Here is a 14,775-nt window from a genome sequence, read left to right on the forward strand (position 1 = left end):
AGTAAGCAAGCAAATGAATGCACAAAGAATCTTGTTTTAAGCCTTCAAAGTATTTTAGAATTATTTTAAACAGAAATATTTTATTAAAAATTCTGGCGACTTCCCTGGCAGTCCAGTGGTTAAGACTCTGCAAATTTGACCCCTGGTCAGGGAACTAAGATCCCACATTCCCTTCACCCAAAAAGCCAAAAAACAAAAAGTAGAAGCAACACTGTAACAAATTCAATAAAGACTTTAAAAATGGTCCACATTAAAAAATGTTTAAAATATTGTGAAGTGATACAGGTATATTTTTACATTTTTCACACCCAGTCTTTAAAAGTGAAATCATTGAATCCATATCACAACAGGACAACTTTTCTTCTTACCCTGGAAGATTTCTTCATGGAGTTGTCCCACCTCCTCACTCGCACCAGGAACTGCATGTTCAGCATGGTCATAATGCCGCTGAACGTCTGGCTGATTTTGGGGGTCAGGATCTCAAAGTACTCATCAAAATGAGGCTTCCCTTGCACGTCTCTCCTGCTCATCAGCCGCCTGATGCCGTGGCCGAGCTGCAGGATGCTCATATCTCTGTCAAGCATGAAGTGGAAAGGGAAGGTCTTGCAGAAGAGCGAGGCGGGGATGACCAGCGAGGACACGGGTTTCCCAGGGGGCGGGTGCGGCCGGGCGCTCCTGATGTGGACGGAGTAGAGCTCGCAGGGCTGGTCCACGAACTCACGGCAGTCCTGGTGGAAGCGAGAAGGCGTCGAAGAAACCTCCACTTCCGTCTCATACAGTATGCGAGCAGCTGCCTTAATGATGCCGGGGAGAATCAGGGAAGTGATCCTCTTGGGGAAGAAATAGTAAACATATAAGACATCGGGATCTTTATCCAGGCATAGGATGGATGCGTCCTCAAACCTGCCCTTCTTTTCTGCTTCTTGACAGTGGCTGCTCTGTTTCAGGAGGGTGCTGAAGCTATTTAAAAAATCTTTCAGGGTTCCTCCAACCACACCTAGGATGTATTCATCTTCTTCATAACATATTTTAAAAAGCTCCTCACCAAGAGATTCTTTGATGATCTCCACTGGAACTCCTGAAAGCATAGAACACATTTTTCTGCCATATCATATGCATCATCTTGGCAGAGCTGTATTTTTACTACTATTTTTAATACCACCTTATCTGACAATTTAGCTTGCTTTATATCTGCTATAAGAGTTCCAACCAAAATTAATCATTTTTGTTAAAATTATCTGCATAAATTCATTTCTAAAATTCAAGTAACTCCAAATATACACCCGAATTGGTTAATTATGAAATAATGATCAATTGAGTATATGACTTTTTATCACCCTGAAACTTAACTATAAAAGAGCAATTGGAATCAGAGGGTTAAGTCTCTTTCAAAAGAAGTTTTCCCACCTTGTTAACATCAGAAACAGTGGCACATGTTGTGAAGGGGTACTAGCTAGCCCCCTTGGAATATAAGCATCAGATATAGAATTAATTTATATCACTGGTGGTGAAATTCAATTTTGTCATTTTTCTTGAGATGATATAAAGTAATATATTATAATAGTAGTAAATATTATTATTATTATTTTTGAGCAAAATAGCATTCTTGTTGTTTAATGTTACCTGAATGAAAATGTGTTGGGAATATATCATTTACTTTCCACAACTTTTCCTTCACTAGTCTCCTTTATTCTTTAAACTCTTTGTACCACACTCTTCTCATCTATAACGTAGGGGAAACATGGATGCCCTGTTCACAGCACTGCTGTGGTGTTTGTGGGCCATGTTAGAATTGTGCCTGACCCAGAGAGAGGGTTCAGTGCAAGTCAGTCATCATCAGCAGCAGCAGAAGCAAATTCTTCAAATCTACTTCAAAAAAAACCTCACCAGTTGGTCCACATACTCGAACTTTGAAAAGGACAGTATGACAAAGTCACTCATCTGCTTGATTCTGCCAAACTAAGTATTAATATGTAAGCACTGCTCACATATTTCTCATAATTGCTTCCAACCTTTAAAAACTTACTTATATTACTATGCTGAGTAGAACTTTTCATGCATAAATGAAGGACACTTAGTTACCAAGTTCAAGACCAAAGCACATGAATGTCTATAAATCAGCCTGCCAGGCAGCTTTATCTACTTCTCAGCAAATAAACATTGTAAGAAGAGGAAACGTTTGAGGTCAAACAAAGGTATAAGTACGAAAAAGAGTAATTCTTTACATTAACACAAAACATGATATTTAACATTTCACATTGGATGTTACCAACAAATAAACATGAATATTTTAAAGAAAATATTAGTTCTCCAGGTAAATATTTTCTAGGAATAGAAAATTTTACTTTACAGGTGAAATAGTTCTATAAGCAAATTATTTTCTAATTTCATATATTTAATTCTATTACCTGCTGCAATTGCTTGGTCCACAACTATTTTTTCAAAGTCTTCTCTTTCCAAAGATTTCCTGAAATTAGTTCAATATCTTAAATTATAAACTGACAAATGAATGCTAAAATTTCAGATTATAACATACAGAAATGCTGACAGAAAATAATTTAAATTACCTTCTTTGTAGAGGCAAATCTTGACTGTCGAGTTTAAAGGACAGGAGCAGTGACATGTACAAACCAAATCAACGTTGGAAAACCCCCAAATATACATGACCTAGACTATTTCATCACTCTTCATAAAGCATATCTACCCTTGAGACTAACTGCATATAAGCTAATAGTATAAAGGTTTGTGCTGGCAGAAAACCCAATGGTACAAATGGCCAAGGATGATAATAAATCAGGACGGGCTTTTCTGATAAAACAACCAAGAAGAAAAATCTACCTACTGATGGGTTTCACGTCTAAGTAAGTCCTTATTTATTTTTTAAAGCAAATACACAGTACATGCTACTTTTAGGTTTTAGGTTCTATATATTTAACTATCAGGCATCATCACATTAAATGATCTAATTGATCTAATATAAAATTAGTAACGAAATAAATTTATTCCTTATTAAATTACTGAACTGCTTTAAGGAACACATGTTTATAATATACTTATATATTAATAATAATCAATATAATTTAATATATATGATTAATGATATATAATAGCATACATTTTGACTGATAGGATTTTGTAATTTCAACTGGACAACTTGTTGATTCATGTTTGCTTAATTGTTTTTTTGATGAGTTCTGATAGTGATAACTGATTAAAATCAAATTCACAAAACTACTAAAGCATATTAAAAGATACCCAAGTTATTTTGTGGTTCAGTTTGCTATTAGACAAGCCAAGATCACAAATAGGCATAAGTTGAAAATACTATATCAAACAGATTTCAATAAAGCATGATACATGTAGAGAAACTTCAAAAGAAAAAATTCTTGACAAGGAAAATCATCCCACTGGCTACTTGATCACATAAAGGTATACTGCTTATAACATGGCACAATAGACTGTTCAAAATTGGGAAACAAGTATGTCAAGGCTGTATGTTGTCACCCTGCTTATTTAACTTATGTGTAGAGTACAACATGTGAAATGCTGGGCTGGATGAATCACAAGCTGGAATCAAGACTGCTGGGAGAAATATCAACAACCTCCAATATGCAAATGATACCACTCTATGGCAGAAAGTAAAGAGGAACTAAAGAGCCTCTTGATTAGGGTGAAAGAGGAGAGTGAAAAATCTGGCTTAAAACTCAACATTCAAAAAACTAAGATCATAGCATCTGGTTCCATCACTTCATGGCAAATAGATGGGGGAAAAGTGAAAACAATGGCAAATTTTATTTTCTTGGGCTCCAAAATCACTGCAGACAGTGATTGCAGCCATGAAATTAAAGGATGCTTGCTCCTTGAAAGAAAAGTTATGACAAACCTAGACAACATGCTAAAAAGCAGAGACATCACTCTGCGGACAAAGATCCATCTGGTCAAAGCTATGGTTTTTCCAGTAGTCATGTTTGGATATGAGAGTTTCACCATAAAGAAGGCTGAGCACCAAAGAACTGATGCATTCAAATTGTGATGCTGGAGAAGATTCTTGAGAGTCCCTTGGACTACAAGGAGATCAAACCAGTCAATCCTAAAGGAAATCAACCTTGGACATTCATTGGAAGGACTGATGCTGAAGCTCCAATACTCTTTGCCACCTGATGCAAAGAGCCAACTCATTGGAATAAGACCCTGATGCCAGGAAAGACTGAGGGCAGGAGGAGAAGGTGGGCAACAAAGGATGAGATGGTTGCATGGCATCACCGACTCAATGGACATGAGTTTGAGCAAAGTCTGGGAGATAGGGAGAGAGAAGTGCTTCAGTCTGAAGGACTGGAGTGCTTCGGTCCATGGGGTCACAGAGAGTTGGACATGACTTAGCAACTGAACAACAACAGTCAGAAATATATTCTTATCTAAATAACTTGGGGATCAGGCTATGATATTACATCTAGTTTGAATTAGATACCCCCAACCCCTTGTTATATACTATATTAGTCAGTCTCCAGATTTGTTCCTTCTTCTCATTTAAGCAACTTCTTTTTTTTTTTTTTTTGAAGAATTAGCCTAAAGCTGCTCAGAGGACTCTTCTGCCAATTCCCAGCAAAGCTTAGCTAAGTCAAACATCACACTGCTGCTGCTGCTGCTGCTGCTGCTAAGTCACTTCAGTCGTGTCTGACTCTGTGCGACCCCATAGACGGCAACCCACCAGGCTCCTCCGTCCCTGGGATTCTCCAGGCAAGAATTCTGGAGTGGGTTGCCATTTCCTCCTCCAATGCATGAAAGTGGAAAGTGAAAGGGAAGTCGCTCAGTCATGTCCAACTCTTAGCGACCCCATGGACATCATACAGTGCCATTCAAAATAAGTTCCTTAACTTTACCTTCAAAAAATTTAAAAATAAGGTGTATGTCTGCATGTACACCAGCAAATGTAAGTATGTTATACACACAGGCACACATACACCAGCCATGAATTCACACATGATGTGATCAAAAGGTCCTAGGAAAAGATAAAAGCAAAAGCTCAAAACCAACCCAAAAGGGTATCATAATGACTGAATAAAACTCATTCACTTAAAAATGGTGGTGGGTGTGCTGTATGACTCAGGGAACTCAAATCAGGGCTCTGTAACAACTTAAAGGGGTGGGAGAGGGAGGAAGATGGGAGGGAGGTTCAAGACGGAGGGGACGTATATATACCTATGGCTGATACATAGTGATGTTTGGCAGAAACCAACACAATTCTGTAAAGCAGTTATCCTTCAATTTAAAGATAAATAAATTTAAAATTTTAAAAATGGTGGTGGGTGGGAAAGTGAAGTTCCCCTCAGCAGTCAGCACAGTGCCCTCAGTAGAAATGGCAGCCAACCTGCCAGAAAGATGGGGAAAAAGGCCCCACATAGCCAAGAACTAAAGAAACAAAGCAGAGAGAAGCCATTTGGCATTATCAGCAGGCAGTCTCATAAGAGAAAAAGTCCCTCTTCTTATTTCAACAGTGGTATAATCATTAGGACACTTTAACAGTATGATAATGCTTTAAGAAGTCAAAGAAGAGGTAAAAAGATTTTTCAAAATTTCAAATAAAATCATTTTTTAAAGTTTTGAGGTGTTTTTTTTTTTTTTTTAAAGAGCTCCATCTCTGGGAACACATCCTAATTGAATATCAGCATCGAGCTTAGGCACATTTCAGGACACCAAGCCCTGGGAATAAATTCTGAGTCAACTGGCTGCCAAGGCCTCAGGCAGACAGACAGAGTAGCACAGCTCCAGGACTTGCTGGCTATCTTATCAGCCGGACTGAGAATTAAGGTCAGAGGCTTCTGGAATGCTGTCCATATCACTCTGCAAACACAGCTTCTGTCAGACACATAGATTCACACTCTCTTTGGATCTGTCTCTGACCCCTTCTTGGCTTGCCTGCTGCCTGAAGCCTGGGACCAGTTAGTCAGCGAGTGAAATTAAGCCCAGAAAACGCACAGAGCAGATGATCCCCTCCTGAGCAGCAGATGGATAAATGTATAAAATATTCCTGACAAAGGTACTGGTTTGCAAAAGTTGCAAATTCAATTCTGAAATTTGAATGCAAGTGTTTATTGTAGTATTTACACAGCAAATAATCCTTCAATTTCTGGGAAACCAAAACAAAGCCAAATCAAGTTTCCCACCAACCGTAAATGTGCCAAGATGTATTTGTAAAATGAACTCTAAAAATCAGGGTTTGCTTGTTTGTTTTTAATTCACCTTATATATGAAACTGCTACAGAAAGCTTTCTTAAAGAAAGTTTCAAAGACAAAGTAGAAGAAAAAGTACAAATGGAATAGGTATTTGAATATCAGTATAATCAGTATAACCAAGCTAGTTAGGAAAATACCAAAACACCTCCCTAAGGACTGATCCAGCTGCTGCCCCACTCCTGAGTTGCCCACCTCTTACTCCCACATCCTTCCCTGCTGATGTGGGAGCTAAAAATTTAACCTGTGCAATATTGTAAAATAATCAGCCTCCAATTAAAATAAGTTAATTAATTTTAAAAAATTGTGGCTTAGGCTGGGGCAAAGGGACAGGCAGGCTGCACTGGGACCTAGCCCCAGATTCTTGGCACTGTTCTTCAAGCAGGAGTCTGCTCTGATCTATGCCTTAACTTTGTTAAATATTTCAGAAATTACACCCTAGCAGAAAAGAATAGGCCTTTTGGGAGTTTACTAAATGGAGAAGCACAGGGTAACATGGTTAAAATCACGGGCTCTGAAAAACCCAGGCTTGAAACTCCATTCTGCCATTTCCTAAACAGCTATAAAATTCTAGACATTTTATAGAAACCTGAGCTTAGTGACATATGAACTGTGAAAAATGAACACACTTCCTTTCAGATTAGTGGCAGCTCAAACGCTTAGCCCAGTTCCTACATACCAAAGTGATTCATATATGCGAGACACCACTAAGTGCTGGTTATTAGAAGCTGTGACAGTGATTGTAACAGGAGATTCATGCAACTGAAATGATTCAATTTACCTGTTTTCCTTTATTTTGTGTTTTGCCAATGTTCTCTGAAGGGCAAGGTTCAGACGCTCAAACTGAAAATTGAAAAGAAAAGTTTTAAACACTCCCTTAAATAATCATTTTCTTGAAGACACGTATTTCACAAAAATTTCTTCTGAGAGCTTGTCAGGAAGAAGCAGAAGCATTGCTACTTTAAAGACAAGTGTAGTTGAACTACCCCTGTGGAAAAGAGGACTGATTTTCAACAGCTCTCACATTTGGGAAGAAGCCAACCACTCAGACTGACTTGAATCTGGATGTGAGCTGTATCCCTGGTGGGTGGCACCAACAGCCACCGAGCTGGAATCACACAAGAGACTCAGTTTGGTGAAGTCAGGCACACCTTCCTCCAGGTCAGGAAATCCCTTGGACGTGCAGCCAGGACTTCAGTCTCAACGGGGCTCAAGCCAGGAGACCCTCTTTCCTTCCACAGACCCATAGCAGCCCCCTACCCTATGCTGAGATCCTCCACCCTCCCACAATCTCACATTCTGCTCATGTATCATTCCTGTCTCTTCCTTCTCTAGAAACTCCAAGCATCTGTCTCTTCCCTTTCTTTTATCCCTTAAATCCAATCTGTCACCGAGTTCAGTTGATTACTGACTGAAACAAATCTTGGATTTCCCCAAACTTGTACTCATTTCTTTTCCTTGAACAAACAATCTTCACAAAATACTTAACAGTGTTCTTCTCTTTTACTGATTTCTGAGTATCTCATGAATCTTCCTAGATTGCAAAATACTTGTATGTAAGCCTGCATAGTTTTAAATACTGGTTGATAACTAATATCTCTTAGCAGCTTGCTCTCCCTAACCAGTTAATAAGTGGAAAGTAAATCATTGGTAACTTCTTTACATTCCATAAAAAAAAAAAAGTTCTATGTATCTGCATGTGTATACAGCCACCTTCTGTAGTTTATCCAGAGGACAGTGGAGAATTCTCTGGCTCTGTGCCAAGTTGTGAAATTCCTTTTTCCTTAAGAACTATTTATATCCCTCTTGTAAGACAGTAAAGTCAAGCAAAATCGACCAAGATTCTGTTTTAATGAAATTATGAAAAGAACTTTTGGTTTCTAAAGAGCATATATTAGTAGAACTTAAATGTGAAATTTCTTGAAAGACAATATAAGTGCTGAAAAGAAATAAAATAGAACTTAAATTTACCCATATAACAATTTTTCTGATGGTTTAGATAAGGAGCGAGAGACAGAAGGGCTGGAGGGTGCTGGGCCAGCAGGCAGATTCTGAGCAAGGGCCCAGCACCCTGTGGCAAAGGGTGATTGCCTGGCAGGCAGAGAGCAGGTCTGGGAAAGGAAGGAAGAAGGAAACATTAGACTTGAGACCCTAAAGGAAGCAGAAGCAGACAGCCTAGGCTGCTTAAGACGGCTTTAATATTTCAAGGGCATTTTTTTTTGCTGTTTTTTTCTTATTCTTATGTATTGCTTTTTATTTCTGTAGGTTATATTCTTTTAAGTGGAATCCTTAAAATCTATGGATTTCCAGTAGCTCTTTCCAGATCAATTTCATAAGAGTTTGTAGCCATTGTCACTCCATCAGTTATATATAAGACTGCCAGTGTCAGCTTCACCCCATCAAGGGTCTTTGACTTCATAGAGAGTGACTCTGGAATCACGAACACCAGCAAGTCTTTGTGGATGAAAGCCCATGAAACTCTGGGTTGCTGGGAGTTTTGCCCTTCTCTAAAACCTAATCAGACAGAAAGTGTGTGCGTGCGTGCATGCTCAGTCACATCTGACTCTTTGCGACCCGACAGACTGTAGCCTGGCAGATTCCTCTGTCCATGAGATTTCCCAAGAAAGAATACTGGAGTGGGTTGCCATTTCCTCCTCCAGGGGATCTTCCCCACCCAGGGACAGAAGCTGCGTCTCCCACAACTCTCATGTTGGCAGGCAGATTTCTTTACAACTGAGCCATCTGGAAGAGGGGTCATCAGTGACATGATGGTCACTGCCTGCACAGAAGATCTTGGTTGTCCTTCAAGCATTTGCAACCTGACATTTTTTTTTCTTATTTTCTGTCTTCTCCACTAGAATAGAGACTCCAAAAGGACAGGGAAGATCTGTTTAGCTGACCACCGCATGTTGGGCACCTAGAAAGTACCTGGTCACAGGAGATGCTACCTACATACTGATGGAATGAAGGAAGAAAGGAATGAATGCACATCATCTCCCCTGTCAGCCGTTCCAAGTCCTGAAGGCTTAGTCTGTAACATGTGTATCAGTGAAGCAATATAACTCAGTACAGAGATGTTACCATTGCAGCTTGCTCAAAAACACAATTTATATTATTTCAAGTTAAAATAACTTTAATTACATTTACTTATACATGATTTATTGCTCTGACCAGGAACTTGGGATGGGCAACAAAGAAAGAAAATCCATCCATTTCTGCCCCTGAAGACTTTCTCCTTCCTCACCTCAAGTACTAGTGGAAATATCACCATCCTCTCTCCTCTTGACCTTTTGGTTAAACACTAGGACACGTTTTTACCATTCTCAGTCTGTATTCTTCCTGGTCTTTCATTTCCTTCCCACTGCCACCAGAAACTTCTTTTTCTTGTCCTTTCCTCCTAATATATATGCTGTCATTGTAAGAAAGGACAAATGGTCCCTCTCTCATTGCTGGACTTCCTAGAACAGGTGTCTTCCTGACTTTCTATGCTGAATCAGAACTTAGGACCCACTGTATAGCTTAGGGCCCTCTACTCAATATTCTGTAATACCCTATAAGAGGAAAGAACCTGAAAAAAGAATGAATATAAGTATATGTATAATTGACTCACTTTTCTGTACACCTGAAACTAGCACAACATTGTAAGTCAACTCTACTCCAATAAAACTTTTTTTTAAAAAAGAATTTGCTTTTTTTAAGTAAAAAGTTCTGAAGTCCTAGCCAAGCTGTAGCCGCATATGTTAGTGATATTACAGCTTAACAGGCTTTGGTGTCTGCTTTCATCATACACCATTGCTCCTCTGGAAACTGTTATAAATTCAAGATAAGACAAAACAAAACCCACAAGTTTTTCAGACAAAACATTTATTGGTAAAGGCTGCTGGTGCCTAGAGCTTCCTACCTTGGTGCTAAGGCTTCTCGAACACATCCTGAGCCTACACCCTGAGATGATGTAGATCACAAGAATGTCAGGAGCAGGACTCAACTTCCCTGAGATCTCACGCCTTAGGATACAGAATCAACGACTGCAGGATGGCCCTGGAGGATACCAGTATATTAACACTTCAGGTACAACTGCCATTTCATCCAGTATTGCTGGGAACACTCTGAATGGAATTTCATAGGTCTGGTTTATGGATTAGTGGCTACTTCAGATGATTTTTAACTTTTCTGCATTTTTTCTTTTTGCCTAGAGACTACACTAAGAAAGCTTATTTTTATGTAAGAGCGAAGAAAAGCCATTGAAAGGTTTTGAGTATGGCAGGACCTGGGATGGAATGTTTTCTATAGTTCTTCATGTTCTTCTAGACCAAGGAAATTTTAGCTCATAAGCATAACGGAATACTACTTCTTTTTTTCTTCTTGCAACCCAATATTCCACAACACCTTCAGAGACTTCAGGAGTTCCTTCAAGCCCCCTTCATCTCACAAGGTGTGTGATTTGGGATAATATCCTTCACAGAAGCGTGTGCTGCTGTGTGCTGTGCTGTCGCTTCAGCCCCGTGTCTGACTCTTTGCGACCCTAGGAACTGTAGCCCATCAGGCTCCTCTGTCCATGGGATTCTCCAGGCAAGAACACTGGAGTGGGTTAGCCATGTTCTCCTCCAGGGGATCTTCCCAACCCAGGGACCGAACCCGCATCTCTTATGTCTCCTGCACTGGCAGGTGGGTTCTGTATAACTAGTGCCACCTGAGAAGCCCTCATATAAGCATATGTGACTCGATTTAGTTCAGGGAATGGGTTCTGATTTGCTACAACTGTGGCTAAGATCATGATGCAGTTATTTTAAAAACACTCTGCTTGAGGAGCTTACAGGATTATCGGGGAGAATTTCCATGAAAAATCAGCTAATAATCAAATACAAGAGCAACAGATTATGAATGAGGTGCAGAGACCTTTCCATCTCCCCTAGTTATCTTAAAGCAAGTGATCTAACTTTTATGTGTCTTAATTTCCTCAAACAAATGAAAAGTTTGCACTAGATGAGCTATAAGACCTTTGTAACCTACGATTCCATGACTCTGGAATGCCATCTCCCACTCTAAATCTTCTAAGGATAATGAACTATAATACTTGTCCCCCCTAAAACATAACTAGAGTTTACATCTAATTATCGAAAACAAGAACGAGGATGCCATCAAATGCTATCTGGAGTCTCTTCTTTGGGGCTACGGATAGGACTGAAACTGAACAGTAAGCTAAGCATTAAATCTGTCCACTTAAAAAAGATCAGTTTTTTAAAAAGCCCTATTTAATCAAAGACACCTAGATGTTTGAATAGCTGATGAAGTAATCTAGTTTGGTTGCTATTCAGCATGAATGTATCCAGCCCTGCGATGTTCACTAAAATGTGAATGAAAATGGCCTCAGTTGTGGGAAAGAGTCCTGGTTCTTCAGGTCAAGGGCAGACCTCTTGCTTCCTGGAAGTCCTCAGCCTGGCTTTCTCTACTACATGACAGCACACTCAAAGCTATGAGCCCGCAAACAAACGACACACATTATCCTAAATAAAGGAAAATAAGAATGCATATATTTGATATTCTGAATGTTTTTAAAAGAGATTCCAATATGTGCATGACTTCCATTGTAGGAATTCAGAATTTATCAAACAAAATAATAAAGCCAACAGGGTAATGACAGGACCTGGGGAAAGCATGGCCACTCTCCAGCTTCCCAACCTCACCATCTGCTCATCCCTGTGCTCTGCCCTTGGAAATGAGGGTGCCAACCGCTTCCCAGACTGACACCAACCAACTGCCTGGGAAGAGCTGCATCCCTCATCCTAGTCAATGCTGGCTGCTGGTGACTGGAGCGGGGAGACTGTAATTAAATATTTCCATCTCAAAGGCCACTAGCCAGTCTACTACTGTGCTTATCTTATATTTGAAATAAGTTCCCTCAACTTCCTGCCAATTCTAATTTATCCATTCTTCAAACTTCAAGTCTCTTCTTTGCCCGTTGAGCCCATATTGCCGACAGCAGTAATTGCTATATCTTTCAAAAGCTGTGTGACTTTAGTCAAGTCACTTAGCCTCTCAGGTCCTTCTTGGGAAGTAAACAAGGTTACCTCTGAAGTTCCTTCCAGTCCTAAAGTCAGCAGCCTGTGGTCCTTCAGTGTTTCTCACAAGGCAAAGGGTTGGTGTGGAGTCAATTAAAAACCATCAATAAATTATGAGAGCCAGAATCTGATTTTTTCAATGCCCAATCTCCTAGGCTAAGTGAATCTGCATAAAACTGTGAACACTGATAGAAGGAGGAAGACATGCCATGAAGACTTTCAGTGGCTCTTCTCTTTAGGCCCATGGGGTGAGGAGCTCTCCACATGCCCTGTCTACTCCAAACATATTTTACCTAATTAGGTCTATGGCCTGTCCCCAGCATTCCCTGTTTTCTCTTTTTCCCCCAGTTTTATTGAGAAATAATTGACATACATCACTGTTTAAGTTTACGCATACAGCATGACACCTTGATTTACCTATCGTGTGAAATGATGGCCCCAATAGGCTTAGCTAACATGCATCTTCTCATACAGATGCAGAACAAAGAAAAGAAAGGAAAACAAAAAACTTTCTCTTTGTGATGAGAACCCAGATAACCTTCCTACACACCACACAGGATGGCAGGGTCACCATGAGTTACACCCATGGTACTCATTTATCTTATCTTCCAGCATCTCTGGACCACCTTCCTCTAATCCCCTTCCCCACCCTCTGCCTCTGGGGACCACATGTATCATCTCTTTTTCTATGAGTTATTGTTGTTTTTCAATATTCCACATATGAGACCATACAGTGTCTTTCCTGAATCCCTTTAAGGGTGGTGCTCCAGATCTCAAAACAGCATTAGGCTGTGCCACCCACAGACCTACACCAAGACATGTCCAAAGTGGTGACAGAGGTGTCATGAACAGGCCTGTGACCCTGTCCAACCCAGCAGGACAAGGGTGGGTCTTCCCACCTCAGCAAGTTGGTGGGAACAGATGATGATCTTAGGAATTAGATGAGGGAAACCCAGCAGAGAATAAGTTATTCTCCAAGGAATTTAGCTCTTAAAAAATAGCTAATGAATCCATAAAAAAAAATAGCTTGCCATCCGTAAGTAACTAATGGGTCCTGGTGGGTGGTGAAAGCTGTGGATTATTTCACCTAATGCTTGTGCAAACTCTAGGGACCCGGGATTGTGAGCATGTCTATTTTCAGATAAGGATGCTGAGGCCAAGAGGATGAAACAGCTGCTCAAAGTCATAAAGCTTGTCAGAGTGCAGGATGCTTTGGAAAAGAATGCAAGACTGTAAACATTTTAAGATTAAACACAATTTAAGAAAATGATTGCTTTTTAAAAATGTTTTTAAATGTTTTCAGAAAATTGTCAAATTGTCTACATCTACTATAGCCTTGAAAGTGAGAAAGCGAGTGTTCACATTTTCCTTAGGAAAACACCCTATTACCATTTTCAAAATGTCAGTAAGATCTTGAAAGGGCAGGCACTCACCTCTGGGAAAATCAGTTTGCAAATACTCTCTGCCAAAGTGTGAAGATAGACCCGGCTGCGGCTGGTCTTCCTCCGGGGAAGCCTTCCGGGAGGGTTCTTGTCGGGGACACCTGGACAGACGCCTGGCTGCCCTGGGGTCGATGCTGGCCCACTCCCTGTGGCTTCCCCCAAGGGCTCTCTGGGGACCTGCCCCGGGGCCAGCAGGGAGAAAGGGCAGTCCCCCGTGATCTGCAGGTCCTTCAGCTTCGCGCAAAACATGGTGATTGCTCCTGGGCTTGGTTCTTCTTACCAGGATGGACACACAGAAGCCACTAGCGGACCAGAGATGCTGATGACCAGGGAGTCCAGGGGCTGCAGAAGGTCAGAGGAGAAAGAGGAGTGACTCTGTATTCCTATGGAAAGAGAAAAATACAGGTATGAAAAAGTGAAGACCAAACAGTCCTATGTCATTTGCAAGTTAAAAAAAAAAATCTGGTGCAAATGTCCATTATAAAATGAATGGAACATTTGGTAAAGATCTTATTTCCTATGTGTGCATTCCAGTATACTAGAAAAATACTTGCTTTTAGTATTTTAATATTTTTCAAATAGAATATAATTTTCTCCAAAATGTCTTTAGCACAAACTACTGATTCCCATTTTTGTAGCCCATTTGGTCTCATTTGATTCCACAAGGGTGAAATATTGTGGTTTTATGACAGAAGCGGGAGAAGGCAATGGCACCCCACTCCAGTGCTGTTGCCCGGAAAATCCCATGGATGGAGGAGCCTGGTGGGCTTCAGTCCATGGGGTCGCTAAGAGTCAGACACAACTGAGTGACTTCACTTTCACTTTCCACTTTCATGCATTGGAGAAGGAAATGGCAACCCACTCCAGTGTTCTTGCCTGGAGAATCCCATGGACAAAGAAGCCTGCTAGGCTGCAGTCCATGGGGTTGCACAGAGTCGGACACGACTGAAGCGACTTGGCAGCATGACAGAAGCTGGGTCTCAAACTATGTCATATCACTGCTCATACTACTAAATTCTCATTAGTCTGTATTTTCTAAAAAA

The 14,775-nt window shown here is 40.4% G+C and overlaps 1 protein-coding gene across 9 annotated transcripts in view; it reads right to left on the reverse strand.

The window, feature by feature from the left end:
* GUCY1A1 (guanylate cyclase 1 soluble subunit alpha 1) overlaps positions 1-14,775 on the reverse strand; it is a 72,155-nt gene that overhangs the window by 27,038 nt on the left and 30,342 nt on the right. For 8 of the 9 annotated variants that reach the window (XM_005217642.5, XM_005217641.5, XM_024977000.2 and 5 more), the window contains 4 exon segments: positions 13,724-14,115; positions 7,013-7,074; positions 2,409-2,467; positions 369-1,078 (listed from right to left, as the gene is read on the reverse strand). In XM_005217642.5, coding sequence (XP_005217699.1) covers positions 369-1,078; positions 2,409-2,467; positions 7,013-7,074; positions 13,724-13,981 — 1,089 coding nt within the window. In that variant the 5' untranslated portion in view covers positions 13,982-14,115. 9 annotated transcript variants of the gene reach the window in all.

Source organism: Bos taurus, chromosome 17 (genome assembly GCF_002263795.3).
Source record: "Bos taurus isolate L1 Dominette 01449 registration number 42190680 breed Hereford chromosome 17, ARS-UCD2.0, whole genome shotgun sequence".
Taxonomy (NCBI): Eukaryota; Metazoa; Chordata; class Mammalia; order Artiodactyla; family Bovidae; genus Bos; species Bos taurus.